Source organism: Balaenoptera musculus, chromosome 15 (genome assembly GCF_009873245.2).
Source record: "Balaenoptera musculus isolate JJ_BM4_2016_0621 chromosome 15, mBalMus1.pri.v3, whole genome shotgun sequence".
NCBI classification, from domain to species: domain Eukaryota; kingdom Metazoa; phylum Chordata; class Mammalia; order Artiodactyla; family Balaenopteridae; genus Balaenoptera; species Balaenoptera musculus.
The window spans coordinates 27,185,901-27,211,395 of NC_045799.1; the positions used below are offsets into that span (position 1 = coordinate 27,185,901).

Below are 25,495 nucleotides of genomic sequence, written 5' to 3' on the forward strand. Positions count from 1 at the left end.
TGCTTGATCCAGGCAGATCTAGGCTGGAGCCAGCTGGAGCCAGAGACTCCCACTGTGCCCCAGCTGCTGCCTGCCCTCCCACCCACAGGCTGAGAAACAGGCTTAACTCTTTGGACACCACACATGTAGCCAGAGTTAGTGGTTGCAGTTCTGGCTCCAAGTATGCACTGTTCCAGTATACCTTTTTTTTTTTTTTTAAGAAATTTATCATAAATACAACAGAATATCTTATGCGTACGTAAAGTTTCAAGAATAGGAAAACGATCACCTGTAAACTCATAACCCAGTTTATGAATACCTTAGAGCCCCGTGTGTGTCCCCTCCAATTACAGCCACACCCTACCCATTCTCCTGAGATTTGTGTCTGTCGTTCCCTTGCCTTTAAAAAAAAGTTTTAGTGTGTGTGTGTGTGTGTGTGTGTGTGTATGCTTCTGCATGCTTTTAAATTTCATTTAAATATCATACTGTGTGTATTCATCTGCAGTTTTCTTTTTTCATTGAACATTGTGAGATCCCTTGATGTTATGTGTATAGTTGTAGTTCATTCATTTTCATATCCCTCTGTATGATTATGTCTCAGATTATGTATCCATTCTACTGTCAGTGATTATTTGGGTTGTTCCCTTGCTTTTGCTATTTCAAACAATGTGGTTTTGAACATTCTGTGTGTGTCTCCCTCACATGCACACGTTCAAGAGTCTCTCCTGGGCAGTGGTTCCGAGACTTCAGCTGCTTATCAGAATCACCTGGAGGGCTTGTTAAACCACAGATTGCTGGGCTCCACCACCACAGTGTTTGATTCTGTATGTCTGGGGTTGGGGCCCTGAGAATTTGCATTTCTAACAAGTTCCCAGGTGATACCGCTACTGCGGGTCCAGGAACCACACTGTGGGAAACATTGCTGTAGGGTATATACTCAGGAGTGGAATTGCTTGATGGAAGGTAATGCCCAAATGTTTCTCTATGTGTTGAAAGAATTTATGCTGGAAACAGCAGCATATGAATTTCCATTGCTTTACATCTTAATACTTGATATGGTCAGACTTTAAAATTTTTGTATAGCTGGTGGGTGTGAGATGGTATCTTGGGGTTTTAATTTGCATTTCTCAACGGAGTTGAGAATCTTTCCTTACATCTATTGACCATGTTTCTTCTTTTGTAAAATACCTGTAGAAGTCTTTGCTCTGTTTTCTTTTCATATGCCTTTTTCTTATGGATTTGTAGAAATTCTTTATATATTCTGAATACTAATCTTTTTTATATATAAATTTATTTATTTATTTATTTATTTTTGGCTGCGTTGGGTCTTCGTTGCTGCACATGGGCTTTCTCTAGTTGCGGCGAGCAGGGGCTACGCTTTGTTGCGGTGTGCAGGCATCTCATTGTGGTGGCTTCTCTTGTTGCGGAGCACGGGCTCTAGGCATGCGGGCTTCAGTAGTTGTGGTGCATGGGCTCAGTAGTTGTGGCACATGGGCTTAGTTGCTCAGCGGCATGTGGGATCTTCCTGGACCAGGGATCGAACCCGTATCCCCTGCATTGGCAGGCGGATTCTTAACTACTGCACCACCAGGGAAGTCCGTATTCTGAATACTAATCTTTTGTCTGCATGTGTTATGAATATAGGCTCGCAGTTTGCCTTTTCACTTTATATATGATGTCTTCTGATGGCTAGAATTTCTTAATTTTAATGTAGTTGAATCTTTTCTTCCATGATTTACACCCTTTATGTTATGTTGAAGAAATACTTCCTTAATCTGTAGTCCTAAAGACATTTGTCTATATTTTCTTCTAAAAGTTTTAAAGTTTTGCCTCTCACGTTTAAGTTCTTAATAGATCTGGAATTGACTCTTGTGTCATCTTAGTATTTTTGTTGGTGGAATACCTTTATTTCGATAGGTTTTAAACATCTACAGATCTGAATTATTTATAACTTGAGTTGTACCTAGAGCTTATTATATACACTGCATTAATATTTCATATTGAACACAGGTGCCCTCTTTGGGAAAGAGTTTTGATCACATTTAAAACCCTTCTAAGACTTCTGTTGGATTTTTCAAATTTAGATATGATAATGGTATTGTGATTATGGATTTTTTTTTCTCTTTTAGAAATACATGCTAAACTATGTCTAGAATTTGCTTCAGAATGATAGAGGTGAGGGAGAGTTGAAACACATGAAATCAGATTGATACTGAGTTGATAATTGTTGAAGCTGAGTGATGGTGGCTCATTTTATCATTCTGTCTACCTTTGTACATGTTTAAATATTCTCATAATAAAAAGTTAAAAATATCCAAGGACTATTTCCAGGGTTACTTATGAGGTAAAGCATCTTTTCTTATATTTTATTAGCCAGGTATATATCTTACAGAGCCAGCTGGGTCTCCATCTACTTCCAGGAGTCCCTGATAGAGTGTTTTTAGCATGCAGGCAGATTGTTAAGGAAAACAGGAGGAGAAGGAGTAGTAGGGGCCTTAGGGGAAGAAAGGTGGGGCTTCCCTGGTGGCACAGTGGTTTAGAATCGGCCTGCCAATGCAAGGGACACAGGTTCGAGCCCTGGTCCGGGAAGATCCCACATGCTGCGGAGCAGCTAAGCCACCCGCATGCCACAACTACTGAGCCTATGTGCCACAACTACTGAGCCCGTGTGCCACAACTGCTGAAGCCCACATGCCTAGAGCCCGTGCTCCACAACAAGAGAAGCCACCGCAATGAGAAGCCCGTACGCTGCAACGAAGAGTAGCCCCCGCTCACTCACTGCAACTAGAGAAAGCCCCTGCGCAGCAATGAAGACCCAACGCAACCAAAAATAAATAAATAAAATTAAAAAAAAAAAGACCCAATGCCTTCTTTAAAAAAAAAAAAAGAAAGAAAGAAAGGTGGGAAGAGGGCTCCCTCCAGGACTAGGTTCCCTCCTTTCCCTTTTTTCTTCTGAGACTACCAGGGATAATTTTTACTTTAACCAGAACCTTCTTTCCCTGTTATTCTACCTGGACAGACTTAACCCAGAGGATAGAGGGACCTCATCATGGATCCTGGTCCTCTCCTAGGGCCAAAGGATCAGAGATGTTGGCAACCCTAGTGCAGTTGGTCACACAGCAGTGGTGTTATTTTGCTGTCACAGGATGCAAATACCAGAGTCGTCTTTTTTTTCTGATAGTGTGATAACTGGCCAAAGGGTCTGTCTTTGGGGAGTCCCAGCTGCTTCTCGTGGGAGAATTAATTTCTCTCTCTCTCTTCTCTCCTCTCTCAAACCAACCCCCCCCCTTTAACTTTTTATTAGTTTTCTTGGAATAGATAATATATTCATGGGGTTCAAATTTTGAAAGGAATAAATGTCTCCCTCCCACTTTTTTCTCCTAGCCACCCAGTTCCCTTCCTGGGAGAATGGACTCTGTAGACATAAGCAAACACATATGTTTCCCCTGGTTTTTATACAAATGGTTGTGTGCTATAAATACTATTTGGTACCTTGATTTTCTCACTTAACGGTGTCTCTTAGAGATCACTCTGTATCAGTCCATCAAGAGCTTTCTCATTCTTAATAGCTACAGAGTATTCCATACATGGTACCGTCCTCTACTTTATTTAGCCAGTTTCCAGTGGTAAACACTTTTTTGCAGTCTTTTGCCATTAGGATACTCAGTGAAGAGCCCGATATATTTGTCATTTGGCCCATGTATGACTACAGGGTATCTGTGGAGGATAAATCCCTAGATGTGGAATTGCAGGGTCAAAGGGCATGTGCACTTGTGATTTTGATAGATATCACCTACCTGGGCTGGTAGCAGCAGTGCCAGCTTACAGGAACATCTTTCCTCCCTGCACCCCTTCCACTGGGCAGGGTTTGATTCAGCACATTTATTGAGTGCTTTCCAGTGCCAGGCTCTGGATACAAAGATAACACTTTCATGTATCAAGTGAAATTGTTACCGTGTGCCAGACAAAAGCACATTATCTGGTAATACAGCTACCCAAGGAGGAAGGTTTTTAGATGAGAAAATTGAAGCTCAGGAAGGTTAAATAGTGTGCTGTGGTCACTCACCCAAGCTAGGAAGTTGCGGAGCTGGGATTTAAACCCAGGTTTGAATCCTCTAACACCTGTGCTCTGTGCTCTTTAAGAACACCCTGGCTGCCTCTTGGAAGGAGTAACACTTGGTCTTAGAGTCTAACACAGATGAGGAATCAGACTCACAGTAACTGGCCAAAAGAACACATAGCCAGGAAGCTATGGAGTCCCCAGTGGGGACCCACATATGTCTGATCTGAGGCCTCTGGTCTGTACTGAGCTGCCTCCCTTCCTTCTATAGAAAGAGTTTCCAAATCTAATCAGGATTCTGTCAAGAGAACTTTCTCCATCCAGAGCTCCAGTTGCTATAGAGAGCCATAAGTCGTACTGGTTCTTGGTGTGCAATCTATTGGACCTGAGTCAGAGGGGCCCATAGAAATAACCCCATTTATTAAGTACCTGTTATGTGCAAGGTGCTGTAAGGTGCACTATGTCGTATTTTTAACCCTCACAATAATCCTGCTTGGGAAACGTATTATTGTCCCCATTGTCCAGATTAGTGAACTGAGAGTAAGACAGGTCAGATGCTAATAAGGACAGAATCCAAATACAATCTGTTAGACTCAGACACACTCACTCACTCCCTCTGGTGTCCATGGATTCCCCTTGGCTCTCTCTGCCTCTTCCGCGTTTCTGTATTGCTTGGTGCCCTCTCCAGGTGGTGCATCTGGCTTCTCCACCTCACACTGACGGCTTTAGAGGGGAGGGCCTATAGCTTCCATTTACCTCATACTCCCCACCCCTGTCCCCACTATTCAGCACAGGGTAGCAAAGAGTGTGCTGCAGTGTGATGCCCGAGGATTGGTTGGTGATCATTGGCAGTGGCCCCCACTGATATTGCCTCAGAAAGAACCCATCTCCCAATGGTATAACAGGTGCTCTTTGCACACCTGTCATGTGCTCACTGCTCCCATGGGAGAGAAGAGACGTATAAAGTACGGGCCTAGCTCTCAACAACTTAGGTCATGAGACTGCAAGTACCAAAGTCAATGGAAACGACTACAGGATTAGAAGAGTTCAGAGGAGGGAGGAAGCGTAACATAATTAGAATCGTAGCAAACATTTATTGAGCACTATGGGGTAGGTCTTATGCCCATTTTATAAACAAGGACCCTGAGACTCAGAGTTTAAGTGATCAGCCCAGAGTACACCGCAAATAAGTGTCAGAGTTAGGACTCTGAGCCCCTCCACGGCCTCTTAGGGAGAGCACTGTGGGCTCTATGCTGGGTGGCCTGGAGACATTGACTAAGGTTTGTCCAGTGCTGCTTTGTGTTCATATATTATCTCATTGAGCCTCTGTTTATGCCAGGAGGTGTAGAGGAGGTCTTCCTCTTACCATGGAAGCTACTGAGGTCTTGACTCCAAATCCCAAGTCCTTTCCACCATCCGTGCCACCTCCACATTTCTGTAGTGGGAGAACACAGGCTCTGCGATCAGACAGAAGGGGATTAGAAGGGGATTCTAACCCCTGTCCTCCATTTTGTGTCTCTAGGATCTTAAGATTTGCAGGTTGAGGCAATTGCAGGTGAAGAACATGCCCTTTGGGAGGCAGGCATACTCTTAAGGGGTGAATGACATAAGGGAGGCATAATAATGCGCCGAAGTTCCTATAGTGCTTTTTTCAAGGAACTTTCAAGTCTTTGGTTTATATGTGAAGAAAGTGATGTGCCCCCAGAGGTAAAGTGACTTGCCCAAGACCACACAGTGAGTTAATAAACAGCAACACTGGGATTAGAACTCGTGTCTCTTGTCACCTAAGAGAGTTTACCTTTTCCCTATACAATACTGCTCCCCCGCAGGGGTACGGGGGTGCTGGAGGAAGGCCTAGGGATGGGATCATAGCACTTTGGAGCTGGAGAGAGAGCCTTAGAGATCCTCTGGTCCATCCTCCACACCTGACAGATGAGAAGAATGAGGCCAGGGTGATTAACTGACATGTCCAGAGCCAGACATGTCTCTGTCACCACAGAGCAGTAGTAAACCCAGCGTCCTGACACTAAGGTCCCAGGTCCTTTTCATACTACCTTGCAAAACTGGATTCCAAATTGCTTTTTTTCTATGCAAATCTAAACCTCACTCCAAATGCCAGCAGTTTACAATTAGAACAGCTGTTTAGTTTGGGGAGTTTTTTCCCAAACAGAATCTCATTCTCATTTTCTCTCTCTCTCTCAATTCTTATTAAGGATGATATACTAGAAGGGGGAGCAGGGGGGAAGTTCGGTGGAAGACCTTGGTAGAAAAAAGGTAAAAATTTGATAGATTCTCTGAAATCTAGGGAGGTCCTCAAAGCCAGGAAATAACTTAGAGGCCAGCCCCCAGCCTATCCCAGCCAGCTCACCACTGGTCCCGCCCAACTCATAATAGGCCTTCAGAAGACCCAGCCTTCCCTTGGCAGCTGCATCTGGTGAACACCAACGGAAATCCCTGGTATTTTTCTTTGCATGCGACCAACCGTGGAGATGTAGGTCAGGCATTGCTGGCCTGGCAGTTACAACAGCTCTATCTCTACCCCCTGCACCTGCAGCCATGTTTGCTAAGCCCTGTGGGGATGGGAAAAGGATGTTCCCCTCCAAACAGGGATCAAATCCTCAAGGGCCCATGTAGGCGGAGCTGGCTGGGACTTAGGAGGGTGCTGGAAGAGACCATTTGGAATGTGGGGGCTAGGAGGGTGTCTCTGTCTCTTTCCCCCGTAATGTCTAATGCCTGCTGCGGTTAGTAGTAGCAGGGTTGTGGTCCTCTGCTCAGCACAGCTTAGCACCATCATCACTGATGGAGGAGGCTGGGAAGGTCTCAGCTTCACCCTGGGCTCAGCTGGGCCCCTAGGCCTGCACCTGAACCCCCATGCCTGTCTGGTGTTTACGGGATTGAAGCTGCCACCCTTTGGGACCTAGCCTGTTTTCATTTCTGCTCTCAGCTGTCTGGTCTCCGCAGACCTCACCTACAGGTTTATGCATGCCCGTCCCCCACGATGCAGCCCCACGAGGCTCCTCCTGCCTGGCATACTCCTCTTTGGCCTTTGTTCTCTTCAGCAGAGCTGCCAGTTCTGTGCCTGGCCAAGGGGAGAGCTTTCTTGTCCCCTCAGATAGGCTCTGTTGGTCCATCCTAGCTGTACCCGTCCCGAGATTCAATCTCTCTGCCTGCACTCCGGGGGGCGGGGCTGTGGTTCCAAGGCAGGGAAGGGGCACCTGTGTGGCTGCTCTGGACCGGCCTCTAATGGGCTGGTTGATTTTGTCCTGAGCTTTCTCCTGCCCTAGACTTCGTGTATCTCCTTTGTAAAGATGTGGGACCAAGATCAGTACCTGTACCATTGATCTTTACGGTAACTTATAGTTGATATGCAGATAAACATTTAAGATTTTTAATAGTGTTTTTATTTTATGTTGATTTCCATCTGTGGCAACTGATACTGGTTTTCTATTTATAGTAGTGTTCATAATAATATAAGTTGCCTTTTCATTCCATTTGTTCATTTAGCAAATACTTACTGAGTGTCTGCTCTGTGCCAAGCACTGTTCTAGCTACTGGGGATATCTGCCTTCATGGAGTTTACATTCTAAAAAGACAGGGAATGATGGTGGGGGTGGAGTGTGGCTAGGTATCTTTTGGCATTTGTTTGTTTTAATAAAGAGTGATTGGGAAAGGCTTCTCTGAGGAGGAGCCATGTGAGGAGAGACTTGCATGACCTGAAGGCGTAAACCAGGTAACAATCTGTGGTAAGGACATTCTAGACAGAGGGTACAGGTACAGAGACCCCAAGGTGAGAAGGGTGTTCTTGGCATGTTTGAGGAAGAGCACAGGAGACCAGGGTGGCTAGAACAGAGTGAGCAGAGGAGAGAGTGGTAGAAGACAGAGGTTTGTGTGAGCCATGGCGAGACACTGTGGCTCTTCCTCTGGGTGAGATGGGAAGGCGGGGGAGTGTTTTGACCAGACAGGCTCGGGTCCAACTGCTTTTATTTATTTATTTTTATTTATTTATTTTTAAATTATTTATTTATTTATTTTCGGCTGCGTTGGGTCTTCGTTGCTACGTGCGGATTTTCTCTAGTTGCAGTGAGCGGGGGCTACTCTTTGTTGCAGTGCGCAGGCTTCTCATTGCGGTGGCTTCTCTTGTTGTGGAGCACGGGCTCTAGGCACGTGGGCTTCAGTAGTTGTGGTACGTGGGCTCAGTAGTTGTGGCTTGCGGGCTCTAGAGCACAGGCTCAGTAGTTGTGGTGCACGGGCTTAGTTGCTCTGCGGCCTGTGGGATCTTCCCGGACCAGGGCTTGAACCCGTGTCCCCTGCATTGGCAGGTGGATTCTTAACCACTGTGCCACCAGGGAAGCCCTAATTTTTTTTTAATTTTTATTTTTTGACCACGCTGTGTGGCACGCGGGATCCTAGTTCCCCGACCAGGGATCGAACCTGTGCCCCCTGCACTGGGAGCACAGAGTCTTAACCACCAGACCACCAGGGGAAGTCCCCCGACTGCTTTTAGAAGGACCCTTCTGGCTGCTGTGTGAGGGACCAGAGAGGGAAGTAAGAAGCTGGGAGATCAGTAAGGAGGTTGTTATAACAATACAGGCAGAAGATGATGTTGTCTTGGACATGGGGGTGGTGAGAAGTGGTGGGATTTTGGATAAATTCTGAGTATGTATCCAGAGGAATTTGCTGACAGATCAGAGCTAGAGAGGACTTAAGGATCTTGACTCCAAGGTGTTCCAGGATTCAGTACCTGGACAGATGAAGCTGCTACCATTCAGTAAAAGGGGGAAAGATGCAGAAAGAACAAGTTGGGGGGATGGGTTAAGAATTTTCAATACATTTAAGTGTTTAAAAAGTGAGTCAATTGATAGAAAAATGTTAATAATAATCATGACACATGGGTAAGGCCAAAACAGTGACAGCTAAAATTGTGCATAGAGTGGGCCAGATGTGTCTGTGCTTCCTTCCAGTTCTAAAATTCTGCTTTGGTGATTTCAGACCTCTGAGTCTCCCATTCATGAAGAATGGGAACTTGACACTCAGCCTAGAATGTAATGGATGCAGAAGGAATGACAGGAGAGGAATCCCTTAGGCTAGGCTTACCTGTTGTTAATTTGGAAGGACTTGGAAAGTTCTTGCACACATCCTGGCCTCCTAGCATTGCCTCATTCACTCACTCACTGAGCACTTTCTGCCTAGCAGGCCCTGGACACACACAGCACAGCTCTAATGCCCCTTCCCTCCCCATAGAAATCAAGCTATCCCCACCCCTACCCTGGGCCTGGCTACTCCATGATCCTGCACATGCCTGGAGGTCAGGTGAGCAAATGGCTTTGATAGCAGAAATGGTTTTGTCTCTTTCTTCATCCCACAGGGTTCCCATAGTTATCAAGCTGGAAAAAAATCCCCTGCCTTTTGTAGATAAGAAACAAGGCCAGAGAAGAAAGCAACTCCCATAGTCCACATCCAATCCATTAGCAAATCCTTTCAGCTCTACTTTTTTAAAAATTTATTTATTTATTTAATTTTGGCTGCGTTGGGTCTTCGTTGCTGCACGCAGGCTTTCTCTAGTTGTGGTGAGCGGGGTCTACTCTTCGTTGTGGTGCACAGGCTTCTCGTTGCAGTGGCTTCTCTTGTTGCGGAGCATGGGCTCTAGGTGTGCGGGCTTCAGTAGTTGTGGCGCAAGGGCTCAGTAGTTGTGGCTCGTGGGCTCTACAGCACAGGCTCAGTAGTTGTGGCGCACGGGCTTAGTTGTTCCGCGGCATGTGGGATCTTCCCGGACCAGGGCTCAAACCTGTGTCCCCTGCATTGGCAGGCGGATTCTTAACCACTGCGCCACCAGGGAAGTCCTCAGCTCTACTTTTAAAAATAAATTCTGAATCTGACTGCTTCTCTCCAGCTTCCCTGGCACCATCCTGGTTAAGCCACCCTCATGTTTTTCCCAGATGACTGCATCAGCTCCTCACCAGACCTCTTGCTTCCACCCTTACCCCTGGAGATCTCCACCCAGCAACCAGAGGGAGTCTGTTAAAATCAAAGTCAGATCATGTCCCTCCCCTGCTCAGAACCCTGCAGTGTTCCCATGTCACTCGAAGGACAGGCTCAAGTCTTTAAATGGCCTTACAGGCCCTGCACAATCTGGCCCTTGGCTACTGCCAGACCCCACGCTATCATTCTCCCCTCATTCACTCAGCTTCAGCCATACTGACATCTTTCCTGTTCCTGGAGTACCCCAGGTGTGTTCCTGCCTCAGGGCCTGGCACTTGCTCTTCCCTCTGCCTTTCCTCAGATCCTTGCAGTGCCGGTTCCTCCTTTCATTCAGGGTTCTGATCAGATGTCACCTCCTAAAGAAGCTTTCCCTGACCAGGGTTTTAATTCTGCCCTCTTCCATGTTTCTCGCTAACCCCTTTCTCTCATTTAGTTTTCTCTTTAGCACTTATCACCATCTGACATTTGTTTGTTGCCTGTCTCTTCCCGTTAAATGATAAACTTATGCAGGTAGGAATTTTCTTCTAATTTAGTCACTGCTTTATCCCCAGCACTTAACATGGTGCCTGGCATTTAGTGGGCTCTTAATAAAGATTTATGGAATGAATGAGTGTCCAGAGCTAAGCAGGGAATCCTCCTACAACCCCACAGGTCAGCGCACAAAGGGGTCATGGTCTGTCTTTAAAAACTCAGCTAACAGCTCCACCAAAGCTTTTTGGCATGGCTTTTGTTTCCAAGATAATGACCAGGGGGAGGGAGGGACTCTGCAAGGACTGACCTTGCAGGGGCTGAGTTGGGGGGCAGTGGGGAAGCACAGAGCAGCCATCCGCATACCTCTGTCCTTCCCACCCCCAAGGCACCCCCGGGGGGAACCAAGAGACATGCCTCTGCCCTGTCCTCAAAGTCATCTCTGATGCAAGGCCCAAGATCCTCAGTAAGTAGTGGGCAGTGGGTGGGTGAAAGGGGAAGGAAGGAAGAGCTTAGTCACATCCTTCTGCATCTGTCCTATTGCGCTGGCAGATCTAACGAGCTGTGGAGTCAGACACCCTCACTTGGTAACCAGAGATCTCAGGCAAAGTCTCCTCAGCTCTCTGAGCCTTAGTTTCCTCATTGGTAAAATGATGGGGACAACACCTACTTGGAAGATTTTGAGAATTCAAGCAGAGGCTGAGTCAGTATGAGCTGTTTTTGGGGTTTTTTTGTTGTTTTTTGGGGGTTTTTTTGTTTGTTTGTAGCTATAAATAATGAGAATACCACATGAGAAGCACAAATGGACCTATTCATTTTTAGCTATAAAAAAATAACAGCTAACATTTATTGAGCACTTTCCATGAGCCATTTAATTCTTGCTGCTAAGCCTGTGATGTAAGGACAGCGTTCTCACTTTGTAGACAGGCCCCTGGGCTTGGAAAGGAAAGGTAAAGTCTTGCCCCAGGTCCCACAAGTAGACAGTCACAGAGCTGGGCTTGGGACCCGCACTTCTGTGCTCCAGGGGTCAAGAGGCCTTGCGGGGGAGTCCCTTCACCTCATCAGGTCTCAGTTTTCCATCTGTTTAGGGTGGGGGTTGAGCTAGACATCTCTGTGAACCACAGGTCATGCCACATCAGGTGGGACAGTGAGTTGCTTCTGGGCTTGCCTGGTGATGGTGGTGGTGATCTTCTGCAGTTTGTTGGTGCTGTGGGCACTGACCATGAACAGCAAACCTCCAGGTGGCCCCTCCTCAGCGTCATGGCTACAAGAGTACTTCAGCTCTCCTGGCACCGTCTCAGGCATCTTGCTGTTCTGTACCTTGAGGGGGCTGGTGGACTGGGGTGAAGATGAAACGGGGAGACTAGAAGGAACCAGAATGTAGGAAATGCACCCTGAGGGAGCCTTCAGCTCTGAGGTTTTGGTTACAAGGGTGTGTGCGTGACCATTCGTATGTGGTGGGGGCTGCAGGGATTTGCTCCCGTCCCCAAATCCTCCAGAGCCGTTGCCTTCTGCTGTGGAATTCCAAACATTTCCCATCAGATAAAGGTGGCTGAAAATACCCGGGACTTGTCTGGACTAGTTGGAGGCGGTGCTGGGGTGAGGAGGTTGAGGCCACTGGGGCGCAGCCCGGCAAGGTCTGGCCCTCTGAGGAGCTAGCCCTGGTCACAGACATGCCCATTGCCCTTTTCCCCTGGAATCTGCAGGTTTGAGGGCAAGGCTCAGCAGGCTTTAAAGTGGAGGCAACAAGTTCTTCTACTCCAGAATGTTGCCTCTCACCTTCTGCACTAAATTATTGGATCTTTTGGATACCCTGAGAGAGAACACAGGTAGTCACTTACTTGCCCGTGTGTGAATTATTTTCATCCTCCTCATGCTGCAGCACTGGTAAGAGTCCTTTGAGATGATCCCCTTCATTTTACAGATGAGGAAAGTCCCAGACTTTCCCAGCATCCCAGACAGCGGAATGGACTCACCCCAAGCAAGCCAGTGACAGAGCTAGGACACGAAACCCACACCTGCTGATGCTCAGCCCATTGCTCTTTTTTTCACAGCATGCAGCATTGATCAGCACCAGATGAGGGAGTGGGGGCAGCTCTGGGCAGAAAGGAGGAGGGAGTGGCTGCTTTGGACCATGGAGTATTTGGAGGCATAGACCCCAGAAAGCAGCAGAGTTTTAGGGAGGGGTTGGCCCCAGAGACCAAGCCCCTGTTCCTTTTGTAGATTGCTACCCTAGTCCCTCCTGCCTGTTGCCTCAACACAATGCAGAAGATGCCTTTTCCAGAACTTTCTCATGAGCCTGGGAGAACTTGGTGTCTGGGGAGCCCCAGGTACCCTGCCCAATCACCTGGTGCCTTGGGGCCTCCTCCTAGTTTTGCCAGGCAATGAGGGTGGGGATGAAGAGAGAGGGAACTGGCCTTCTTCCCTTCCCACCAGTCAACCATACTCATCAGCACCTTCTCTGGGCCCAGCGCTGGGCTAGGCCTGGGGGACAGAGCTCATGGTCAGAAATGAGCAGCTCAGCAAACTGGTGAGAGAGCCGAAGGAGACTTGGAAGGGGAGAGCAGGAGGCCTCCTTGAGGAAGTGGCCTGTAGGTTAAGACCTAAGAGATAAGCAGGAGAGAGTTCGGCATAGGGACCAACATGAGCAAAGGTCCTGAGGCCGAACAGAACATGGCATGTGAGGAATAAGCAGCCTGGCCCTAGACAAAGCTAAGGAAACCCTGCAGACCATGGAGAAAGCTCTAAGACTCAAGCTGAGCCTTGGTCTAATAATAAGAGCAGTATAATAGCTGACATTTACTTAAAGTCTACTATGTGTCACGTATAGTTCTAAGCCCTTTATATGTATTACTATTGAATTTTCACAATGTTCTTGTGAAATAAGTACATTTTTAATCCCCATGTTATAGATGAGGTCCAAAGCTAAACATCTTAGTCTAATTGCAAGACTTTTGGGGTACCTGCCTATTCTTTGCTCTGGCAGCCCAGTTTGGTGGAGAAAAAGAAGTTAATTTGTCACCAGCCTTGGCCTCATCCGGATAGCACTGCCATTTTACAAATGAGGAAGCTGATACTCAGAGAGCAGCAGGACCTGGTCCAGGGCAAGGCTGGCATAGCTTCCTCTGCCAGCTCATGTTGCCTTCTTGGGTAGCCCTTGGGACAGAGTTGAAGGAGAGCAGCAGAGGAGAGAGAACCAGAACTAAGGCCCAGCCATGGCGGGAGGTAGAGGGAAAGAGGCAAAAGTTTTCCAGGAGAGCTGATCAAAGGGAAAACTTTTCCAAAAGAGCTGTCCAAAGATGAAATGCTCCACACAGGAGGGAAGGAGCCCCTTCTCACAGGTGTGTAAGCAGAGAATGCCCTGGAGATACTCCATGAGTGTGGACCATCTGGAGTGAAACAGACCTACTATACAAGATACCCATCCAACCTTCCATGTGATGCTCAAGCTCACCCCTAACTCATCTGGATCTGGATGCTCCACCTTTCTTTGTGTTTTTTTCCTTTCAGTTTTATTGAAATATATTTGACATACAGTACTGTATAAGTTTAAAAGGTTTATAGCATAAAGATTTGATTTACATACATCATAAAGTGATTACCACAGTAAGTTTAGTGAACCTCTGTCATCTCGTATAGGTACAAAATCAAATAGAAAAAAAAATTTTTTTCTTATGATGAGAACTCTTAGGATTTATTCTCTTAAAAACTTTAATATATAACATACAGCAGTGTTAATTACATTTATCATGTTGTACATTACATCCCTAGTACTAATTTATCTTATAATTGGAAGTTTGTACCTTTTGACCACCTTCTTCCTTACCCCTCCCCTCACCTCCCCCCGGCCCCTGCCTCTGGTAACCACAAATCTGATCTCTTTTTCTATGAGTTTGTTTGTTTGTTTTTTAAGTATAATTGACCTACAATGCTATATTAGTTCCTGCTGTACAACGAAGTGATTTGGTATTTCTATACAATTCAAACTGATCACCACAGTAAGTCTAGTTAAGATAAGTCACCATACAAAGATACTATATAGTTACTGACTATATTCCCCACGCTGTACATTTCATACCCGAGACTCATTTATTTTGCAACTGGAAGTTTATATCTCTTAATCTCCCTCACCTATTTCTTTCCTCCCCCGAGCCCCCTCCCCTCTGTCAGACACCTGTTCTCTGTATCTATAACTCTGTTTATGTTTTGTTATGTTTGTTCATTTGTTTTGTTTTGATTGAGATTCCACATATAAGTGAAATCATATAGAATTTGCCTTTCTCTGACTTATTTCACTAAGCATAATACCCTCTAGGTCCCTCCATGTTGTCACAAATGGCAAGACTTCATTCTTTTTTATGGCTAATATTCTGTTGCGTGTGTGTGTGTGTATCATCTTCTTTATCCATTCATCTGTTAATGGGCACTTCGGTTGCTTCCATATCTTGGCTATTGCAAATAATGCTGCAGTGAACATACGGGTGCATATATCTTTTCTAATTAGTGTTTTTGTTTTCTTCAGATAAATACGCAGGGAGTGGTGTTGCTGGATCATATGGTAGTTCTAGTTTTAATTTTCTAAGGAATCTCCATACTGTTTTCCATAGTGGCTGCACCAGTTTACATTCCCACCAGCAGTGCATGAGGGTTCCCTTTTCTCCACGTCCCCACCAACAGTTGTTATTTGTTGCCTTTTCGATAATAACCATTCTGACAGGTGTGAAGTGATATCTCATTGTGGTTTTGGTTTGCATTTCCCAATGTTTTGTGATGTTGAGCATCTTTTCATGTGCCTGTTGGCCATCTGTATGTCTTCCTTGGAAAAATGTCTATTCAGATCCTCTGCCCATTTTGTAATCTGGTTATTTGTTTTTTTGAGTTGTATGAATTCTTTGTATATTTTGGATATTAACTGATTATCGGCTATATCATTTGCAGATATCGTCTCCCATTCAATAGGTGGCCTTTTAGTTTTGTTGATAGTTTCCTTCACCATGCAAAAGCTTTTTAGTTTAATGTACTCCCATTTGTTTATTTTTGCTTTTGTTTCCCTTGCCTCAGGGGACATATCCAAAAAACATTACAAATCAAAGAACATACCACCTATGTTTTCTTCTAGGAGTTTTATGGTTTCAGGTCTTACATTTAAGTCTTTAATCCATTTTGAATTTATTTTTGTGCATGGTGTGAGAAAATCATCCAGTTTGACTCTTTTGTATGTAGTTGTCCAGTTTTCCCAGTGACATTTGTTGCAGAGGCTGTCTTTCCCTGTTGTATCTTCTTGCCTCCTTTGTCATAGATTAATTGCCCATATAAGTGTGGGTTCATTTCTGGTCTCTCTGTTCTGTTCCATTGATCTATGTGTCTGTTTCTGTGTTGGTACCATACTGTTTTGATTACTGTAGCTTTGTAATATAGTTTGAAATCAGAGAGAATGATACCTCCAGCTTTGTTCTTTTTTCTCAAGATTGTTTTGGCTATTGGGGGTCTTTTATGTTTCCATGCAAATTTTATGATTATTTGTTCTTGTTCTGTGAAAAATGCCATTAGTATTTTGATAGAGATTGCACTGAATCTGTAGATTTGCACTCCACCTTTCTGAACCTCATCTGGGAAGTGAGGATGAGTTAGGGGTGAGCTTGAGCATCACATGGAAGGTTGGATGGGTATCTTGTAAGGTCACTTTTGAGTCTCTGACTCTGTTTCAAGGGTGAGCCTTGGTCCTTCTCACCCTGGACACTGGGAGAGGAATGAAAGGCTGTGGCCATCTACTCATGAAAGAATAGGGAGTTAGTTACCAAGGATGAGATGAGAGAGGATTGAGATTGAGGGGAGTTCTCAGACTGCCAGGGAATGAATGCTTATGAGCAGATAGCAGCTGCCCAGGAGCCATTAAGCATTTGAGCTCTGGAGCCAGACTGCCTGAATTCAAATCCCTACTCTGCGATTTATAACTGTATGGCCTTGGGAGGTCATTTGACCTCTCCGTGCCTGTTTCCTCATCTGTAACATGGAGAGTAATGATAGCACTTACTTCATGGGGTTATTATGAGGATTAAGTGAATTTGCACACATGACGAAGCTGTTAGCACCATGCCTGGTGCATGGTAAGTGCTTGGTAAAGAGCAGTCATCACTCCCTGGGAAGGTGGTCGAGAGCCCCAAAATGAGCATCTGTGCCCCCAGTAAATGATTTTCTGAATTATCTCTCTCTGCCTCCAAGACTAGCACTCCACTTCTGAGCTGAGGAGGTGGAGAGCCCACGCTCGCACTGCTGGGCGCGATAGCTTTCTCAATTCCCCAGCGGAGGTGTTATCTCCTCCCGGCACAACCACTTCCTTTTCTGAGAAGTAAGCACATCTATCAGGCTTAGCTTCTTAGAACTAATGGTGGGGGAGGAGGCGGGGGAGGAGAGGCTGGCAGCTGACAGGGGCAGACTTAGAGAAAGATGAACACGAAGTTTGCTGTGAGGATGCTCCAAATATTACCTACAGCCCGGATGGCTTGGGCCCCCCATGCCACCCTCCTCAACCAGTAACACCAAGGTCACCTTGCTTTACCAAGTGCTTTCATCCCCTGGTCTCACCAGCACTGCCTTGTGAGGTCAAAGCAGGAGAAACTAAGGCTCAGAAGTAGAGCAGCCTGCTGTGCCGCCCACAGCTGGGCTGGCTAGACTGAGGTGTCAGCCCAGCAACCTGGCAACCCATGTCTTTGCCCTGCCCCACTGAGCCGCCTCTCTGAGTTGCCCACATCCAGGCCCGTGTTCCCCAGGGTAGAGGAGAGAGGCTGTGTTCCTCTCACATTGCTGAGGCCAACAGCTCCCCCAAGAAAGCCAAGGGAAGTGGATTCCAACCACAAACCTCACTTCTTCCGAGTCTCCGCCTGCTGCTCCCTGCCAAGAGAGTGATAAGACCTCTTCGTTTGCCCCACCACCCACCTTCCTGCCATCTCCTTGGGATCTCCTAGCAAGGCCTCATTTGTCTATTCAGCCGGCATTTTTCAGCCTCTCCCCCAGGGAAACTGAGGCCAGGAGCAGAAAGTGACTCACGGCCTGCCCCTGCAGGGCTGTGGTGAGGCCGGGTAAGGTACAGTGTTGACGTCCCTGGCACTTTCCCTGGGCTGCTAGGAGCCCCTTCCTCTTCTCCACCTACCTCTTTCCTGAAATAACCAAGCAGGAAGGAAGCAGTGGGCCTGGGCCCTCCAGAGTCACCCTAAAGGAAGGAAGGGCCCGTCTGGCAGAGGTGCTTGTTCTCCACTGAAGCCAGGACGGAAGGGTTTCACTTTCTCTCCTCGCCTTCGTCACATCCTTTTCCTGTGGCACCCAGTTCCCCTCAGCTGGCTAGGGGCCAGAACTCATTCATTCAGCTGGTGGCCTCAGGCCACCTTCCTCCTCCTAGAGGGACTCAGGGCTATAGGCTTGGCCCAGAATATGAACTGGCTTCTCTACTTATCCACTTGGGACAGGTCTCTCAGTATCTCTGAGCCTCGGCTTACCTGGGCTTAGAGTGAGGACCTCCTTCAGTAACAGAAGTGCGTGCACCTGGCCCATGATGGGGCCTTGAGGCGAATTATCCTTTTGAAAGTGAGCAGAGTGCTGTGTAGAGGTTAGGAGCAAAGGCACTGGAGCCAGATGGTTGGTGCAGGCAACCCAGCCATGTCACCAGGTCACTGTGTGACCTTGGGCAAGTCACACATCATCTATGGGCCTCGGGTCCATCAGCTGTATGCTGGGTTAATAGTAGTACCCACTGGCTGACAGAGCGTAGAGACAGTTAAGTAAACTAATCCACAGAAAGGGCCAAGAAGAGTGTCTTGCCAGGTAAGTGCTCGGGAAAAGTCAGCCACTGCTGCCGCCACTGAAGAGGCTAGTTCTCTGTGGGTGGAGACAGCAGGGACCCAAGATGGCAGGATTGGACATCAGAATGATCAGGAAGCCATCAAATCCCAGTCCTACCACTTCCTAGATAGAGCTTGTGGGGAAACGCTGAAGCCTCCGTCTTCACGTCTGTAGAACGAGGCTCCGATAAATGTTCTGAGGATTAACTGAAAGTAGTCATTCACTTGTTCATCTCAAATAGGTTCATTTAGGATGGCACCTGCTATGTTCCAGGTATAGCACCAGGTTCTTGAGGTACAAGTGACAAAAACTACACGCAGTCTAGTGGGGGAGACAGGACAAAAAACAATCACTCAAGTGAATGTGATTGTGATTGTGCAGGGAGTATGGCCTCCTTGGAGTAAAGTGCTTTAGCTCAGTCCCTGGCACAGGTAAAACATTCAGCTGTGTGATAAAGGTCAGCTGTCATAATAACAGATATTTTATTGTTATTTAAAAAGTGAGGACACTATGGGCTGGAGAATCGAAGTAACCTGCTCAAAGTCACACTGCTAGGAAGACGCATGGAGACGTGGGAGGTGAGAGAGGAGAAGGGTGGGGAGTGGAGGACTGACTGGATTCAAGCAGGAACTGCGCTCCAGCCCCTGGCAGGGCGGGTAGTCCGCTGGCACTTGGGCCACTGCCCCAGGGGCACTGCTGTTCCAGCCTTTCTCCTGACTTCTCCAGGGTTGCAGGGGGCCGCAGGATAACCTGCATTGTGCAGTTGGCTGTCTCTGGACAGAGATCTAGCTGAAGCCAGTCTGTGCCTGTCTGGATGGACCCCTGGCTTCAGACATGGGTCCTTGGTCCCTGCCTGCACTGAGCCCCCAGACTGATGGGCGAGACCGACATACAGAGAGCCTCAACCTAGGGACGCCCCTGCCTCTCCTTCCTGCCTCAGGGCCTTTGCACTTGTTGCTTCCGGTGGAACATGCTCTTTTTCACCCGAGATTTTTAATCCTCCCTTGGCCACTGCCACCTAGTCATTCAGGTCTCAGTTTAAACCTCACTTCCCCAGAGAGGCCTTTTCTGGCCACTCCACCTACATCAGTCCCCTGGTATTCTTTATCACCTGCCTAGGACTTACTGTCTTCAAAACCTCATCATATCTGAAATTGTCTTGCTTCTCATTCTCTCTGCTTCCCACTAGGACAGTGTTTCTCAACCTTTTTCTCTCTTCACCACTTCCCACGAAGGAGTCCTTTTAGACATGTTTGTCCTAATTGCCCTGCCGTGACTCTGAATACCACAGCTGTACTGTGATCCCTTTCTGTGCTATGCCCCCCACCCCCCACCGATGGAGAATGCATGGACTAGAACGTAAGCTCCGTGAAAGTGGGAACCTTATTTGTCTTGTCCACTGCTGTGTCTCCAGTACTGGGCCCGGAGCATGGTAGGCTCTCAGTAGTTAACGGTGTGAACGAAGGTCCGAAAACTCTGGGAGCACAAAGGAGACATTCCTCGTGGAGTTGAAGGAGGGATAAATAGGGACATCTTCTCAGAAGACAGGACTCCAAAGTGGAGTCGTGTAAGCTGAGTAGGGTTGGCTGACTGAGGAAGGGAGGTGTGGGGAGGGTGACCAGTTAGAGGACACAGTGCTGGCAAAGGCACAGGGGCATGAAACGCTCCGGAGTGTGGGGCTGGGCCATTCCACACATGTGGCCAGGACTGTTGGAGGGAGGACCTTGAAAGTGGCCCCCGCCTTAGCTTCTCCTGGGGACCCTGGTTCTTGTCTCGCCACTCTGAAGGGCCCCGATGCTAGAGGGTTGAGTCCAAGCCCACAAACAGGCTGTTTGAAACTGTAGAGTGCGCGAATGTGTTGGCCTTGTTGACTTGGGGGTCTGCCAGCCTAGGAGTCCACGGTTCTCCCATGGAGGTCATTAGCCACTGCCTGTCCCCAGTGGTCCTGAAAACCCCTCATGGATCCCATGGTAGTGGTCACAGCTACAAAGAGAAACTTGCCCCACTTTTGCCCTAACCCACGCTGAGGATGGGTCTCCTGAAAGCCTCTGTGACATCAGAGACCTCCCTACAGCCCACTCTTACGTCTGACGCCCTGTCCACCACGCCAGCTCTGGCTCGCAGCAGTGGGGGCTTATCTCTGCTTTTCCAGACCAGGGCAGCTCCGCAATCCTGTTTATTTATCCAGAGCAGGCGCCCGCTGAGAAAATGGCTGTGTTTGTTTCCAAGTGTGTCGTGTGAACCGTGGGCTAAATATACCCACACCACTGCCTCCCCGGCACCCGCCCTGGAACAGCACGCCCCGTTTTGCTCTTGCTCTCTCTGCAAAAGCAATCCCAGAATCCTCTCTCCCCCCTCCCTAGGAGAAGGAGCTTCTGAAATGGAGATGAAGGTTGTCCAACCGCGAATGCATGGGGCGGGGCGGGGGGGGGGGGGGGCTGGGCATATCAGAGCCTTGTCTCCGTGGCACCGACAGGAGAATGTTCCCGCCACCCTAGAATAACTGTTCCTGGACAGTGAGTGCTTTGTGCCTTGCAGGGGCAGGGCCTGTTTACTCCAGCTCAGCCTCAGAGCCGAAAATTTCCTGTGGCTGCCAGCCCTCTACTTCAGGAAAGTTCCCATCGAGGGAGCCAGGCCTCTCCCGCTTTGGCTGCAACCCAATGTCCCTGGTTTCTTGTGGGACATTTGGCCCCTTGGGATAACCCAGAGCCTTCTGGCCATGGCCTCCCTCTCCCATGCTCCCCACAGCCCGGGACTCTCCCTCATCACATCAATCTTTTTTGTGACTTCACCTGGGCCTACTTCACTTGGGACCAGAAAAATTTTAATTCCTGTAAGGATTTTCTGGTCTGCCAACACCCATGGAGGCTAACCAGGATGAAGGCCGAAGAGTAAGGACGCTGGCGGCCACCACTGCCACCCCTGCCCTTCTCTCCCCAGACCCAGCGCTCCACCTCCACCGCAGCCCCCCACATAGGGAAGTGTCCTGCTGTAGCAGCACTTGGGTTGGGGCCAGGCAGTCCTGGGTTTTGATCCTAGCTCTGCCACCTGTTAGCTGGGTGACCCCAGGCAAGGTCTTTCCGACTCTAAACCTCAGTTGTTTCACCTGTGAAATGGGGCTCAGATCGCTACATCTGGGGATTCTGATGAAGGTGAAGTGGGATGACAATGTCTGGCACTTAGAAGACATGTAAGACCTTTGTTCTACTCATGTACTTATTGAGCACCAACTATGTACCAGACACTGTTCTGGATATATAGAAACAAGACAGGCTCTCTGCCTCATCAAGCCATGACTATTGCAGGAGACAAATCAAAACAAAGACCAAGGGTAGGCTCTGCTTCTGAAAAGTGCTGAGAAGGAAAATAAAGCAAGGTAAGGGGATAGGTAGAGATCAGGGTGGTGGGTACCATTTTAGACAGGGTGGCCAGGGAAGGCGTCTCTGAGGAGATCACATTTGAGCAGAGTTAGGAGTGAAATGAGGGAGCCTGGGGTCAAGTGCTCCAGGCAGCAAGGGCAGCAGGTCCCGAGCTCAGCGGATGTACAAGAAACAGCAAGGAGGCCAGTGCGACTAGAATGCAGTGTGCAGTGGGGAGGGGCCGGGTCCTACCGGACCTCGCTGGCCGTGGTGAGGACTTGATTCCGTGTGTGAGGGGGAGCCTTGGAGAGCTTGAGATGGTGGAGTGACATGGTCTGAATGGTGGGGTTTTCCCCACCTGCCTGCCTCCCCCTCCCAATGCCTTTTCCCCTGTAGATGGTGAGCTTTCTGGAAGGGCTCTGGCTCATGCATCACTGCTACCTCCCTAATGGCTTAATAAATGTTACAGATTCTTTGAGTCAAGGGGGCAGCTCAGTGTGCATGGCCCTCTGCCAGGTACCAGGGATATAAACAGACATGACGCTGGCTTTCTAAGTGCAAGGGAAAGCTGTTGGTGTGCCACGATCTGACCTATGTTTTAAAAAATCTTCTTGGCGTGGAGTTAAGGGGATGTCATCAAGACTAGAAGTAGGGCCCAGCAGATATCACAGTGAGCAAACTGGCTGGGTGGGACCTGGGGCCAACCAGAAACGGCAGGCGCTGTCTGAGGGAGCCGCCTGGTGGCTCAACCAGTCGGGCCCAGGTAGAGGTGTGGACCCACGATGTGAGTTCTTGGTGGAGAGGCAAGAACACCGTCTCTGGAACCAGCCAGTGATCTGTTCCCTCCCTAGGCACACAAAGCACACTGATTTCTAGGCGCCAGGCACCAGGTTTGGATTCTGGTTCCACCACAGAGTTGGGTGACCTGATCAAGTCCTTCAGTGCTCAGAGGCCAGGCTTCCTGGTCTGTCAGTGGGGAGAGACAGCATTGCTGAGAGGATTAAAGGACAAATTGGGTGCAAAGCACACTCATTAAAGGGTGCTCCAAGCTCCCCTCTCCCTGCGCCACAGGCTGACTCCACCCCAGGCTGGGTCATTTAACCCGCTGCCCCTCCTTCCCGGTATCACGTGCTTCCCTCCTGACTAGCTTCAGGGAGAGGGCTGTTGCTCACCTCCTCCTGGGCCCAGGGTCACGCCCCCTGGGGTGGGGGACAGGGCCTCATAGACCCCATCCCAGTCCTGCATTGTTGTTACCCTCTCTACTCTGCCCTGCTCTGCCCACCCATCAGCCTGCCCTGGTCAGAGGCTCCCTCCAGATCTGCTCTGCTCCTGAACCACTCTGGGAATTGAGCCCTGGCTCTTTTCTCTCCCTCCCTCCCTCTGTTGCAGCAGTGGAAAGGCCGAGGCCTGGTGGTTCTGCACCACCCTTGGGCTCAACTCCAGGCTCCTCCGAGGCTTCCAGACCACACGTGGTCTAGCTCTCGCTCACCCCTGCACGCTCATCTCCCTTCTCCCCTCCTCTCCACCCTGCTCCAGGCCCCTGACCTCCTGTCAGTTCCCTGCCCCTGCCCATCTCTTTCCCACCTCAGGTTCTGAAGTACTACTTCCTAGCTGTCTGACCTTGGACAAAACTCTTTCCCCACTCTGCACCTGTTTTCTCAGCAATAAAATGGGTTGGTTATCCCTGTCAGGAAGAAGGGCAGCCCTTAACCCTTTATCTGGCCCAGAGTGGGCATGGATGGCTACAGTTTTTCATTTCACCAAGGCCATCGCATGCAGATGGTCCCCTTTGTCCCAGCCACATTACTGTTGAGGACTCAAACAGCATGTTCCCTTCTCTTCTGTCTCCCTGCAGGACACTTTCGTGGAACTCTATGGGAACAATGCAGCAGCCGAGAGCCGGAAGGGCCAGGAGCGCTTCAACCGCTGGTTCCTGACGGGCATGACTGTGGCTGGCGTGGTTCTGCTGGGCTCGCTCTTCAGTCGGAAATGACCAGACACTGACCACCCACTCACCCGCCACCCCCATCCTGCCCTCACCGCACCCTCCGTCCAGCCACCATCGCCACCAGGAGAACCACTACATGCAGCCCACGGCCACCCACACATCACAGGGTTGGGCCTAGACCTGGTCCCCCGCAGTTAGTTTTCTAGAATTTACCATGCTTCTGTGAAAGCCGCCTTCCCCGGCACCTCAGTTCTCCCGGCCTCAAAACCCACAAAATTTCCCCAGAATCTGCCCCGTGGAAGCTCATAGGTTTGGGGGGAATTGTGACTGGGAGCTGGAGTGCCCTGCCTGATTGGTGGAACCCCTGCCCCCTTAGCCTCCCTGAGGATGCTTTCCTGCCAGGGAGCTGGAAAGTTTTCTGACCCTTTTCCCCAGAAAGAGAGACTAGATTGCCTTCATTTTGATGTGTGTGGCCTCAGAATTGATCATTTCCTGTCTCTCCCTCCTCCTGGACCTGGGCTCCCCTTCCATTTATCCCCACCCTCCAAGCTTAGGGGCCACTTCTGACTAATTAGGGATTCAGGCTGCTTAGCATAAAGAAACAAGGACCAGGACCCCCTCCCCACCTTTGGCCTGGCCAAAGTCCCTACCCTCAATCCCAGTGTCCTCTAGAGACCTCTGGCTAGAGGCCAGCCCCACCTGGGATGGGGGAGCTGTAGCTGCAGGAAGCACCCCATGCCAAAGCTCGGGTGGCCCTTGCAGTTGAGCACCACCCCAGTTCCCTTCCCCTTCCCCGGCTCCCATGACCATGACTGAGGAACCGACTGGGCCCAAGATAGGTGCCCCAGAGCTGTTTATGGCCTCAGCTGCCTCGCTTCCTGCAAGGAGATCGTCCTGTGGCACCTTTGCCTTGGGCTGCTGCCCATGGGGTTCAGGGGCCTCCGCCCAGATGTGAGGGGGAGCCACAGGGAACAGCTGTGGGAGCCCTGGGGTCTTCCCTACCTCAGGCAGGAAGGGCAGGAAAGAGAGCCTTGTGCGTGGGGTGGAGGTAGGGCTGGCTGGAGGGGCCAGTCCTGCCTAGCCTGAACGATTTGTGCCCCACCCCCGTTCAGCCTGGGCAGCCGGGCTGCCAAGGTCAGGGTGGCCTGGCCGGGAGCTCTTCAGGCCTCCCTCTCTCCTCTGCTCCACCCATGGCCTGTCTCATCCATGGGGGTCCTGGCCTAGCCCTGGCCACCCCGGGCTCTCTGCTGTACATATTTGAGACTAATTTTTATTCCTTGTGAAGATGATATACTATTTTTGTTAAGCGTGTCTGTATTTATGTGTGAGGAGCTGCTGGCTTGCTGTGCGTGTGCACGTGGAGAGCTGGTGCCCGGAGATTGAACGGCCTGATGCTCCCTCCCCTGCCCTGGTCCGGGGAAGCCAGCCGGGGGTCCTGGCTCCTGAGGGGCACCTGTCCCTCCCCCAACCCCCACCCCACACTTGTTCCAGCTCTTTGAAATAGTCTGTGTGAAAGTGAAGGTGCAGTTCAGTAATAAACTGTGTTGACTCGGTGAACAAAGGGCCTGGGCTCTTGTGTGCTCCAGGACAGGGAAAGGAGGGGATGCTTGGCTGGCAGAGGGGCTGCAGGAGAGCTGGGTACCGGTGCTGGCTCTGCTGCTCTTAGGGGAGGACCTTGGACAAGTCCCTTCCTTCCTCTGGGCCTGAATTTCTCCACCTGTACACTGGGTTTTTATTGAGCACCTGCTGTGTGCTGGGCACTGGGGCTGTGTGTTAACAGGACAGACACAGTCCCAGCCCTCAGGAACTGACATTCTAGTGGGAGAAGCAGTCAAATGGCCACTTGGCAAGTGTTTACTGAGCCCT

The 25,495-nt window shown here is 49.1% G+C and overlaps 1 protein-coding gene across 12 annotated transcripts in view; it reads left to right on the forward strand.

The window, feature by feature from the left end:
* BCL2L1 (BCL2 like 1) overlaps positions 1 to 25,207 on the forward strand; it is a 52,143-nt gene extending 26,936 nt beyond the window's left edge. For 7 of the 12 annotated variants that reach the window (XM_036826183.1, XM_036826184.1, XM_036826185.1 and 4 more), the window contains exons 3-4: positions 3,364 to 3,414; positions 23,537 to 25,207. In XM_036826183.1, coding sequence (XP_036682078.1) covers positions 3,364 to 3,414; positions 23,537 to 23,674 — 189 coding nt within the window. In that variant the 3' untranslated portion in view covers positions 23,675 to 25,207. The remainder of the gene's footprint in view (positions 1 to 3,363; positions 3,415 to 23,536) is intronic. The other 5 variants (XM_036826188.1, XM_036826189.1, XM_036826190.1 and 2 more) reach the window with 2 other exon arrangements.
* Positions 25,208 to 25,495: the final 288 nt, after the last annotated feature.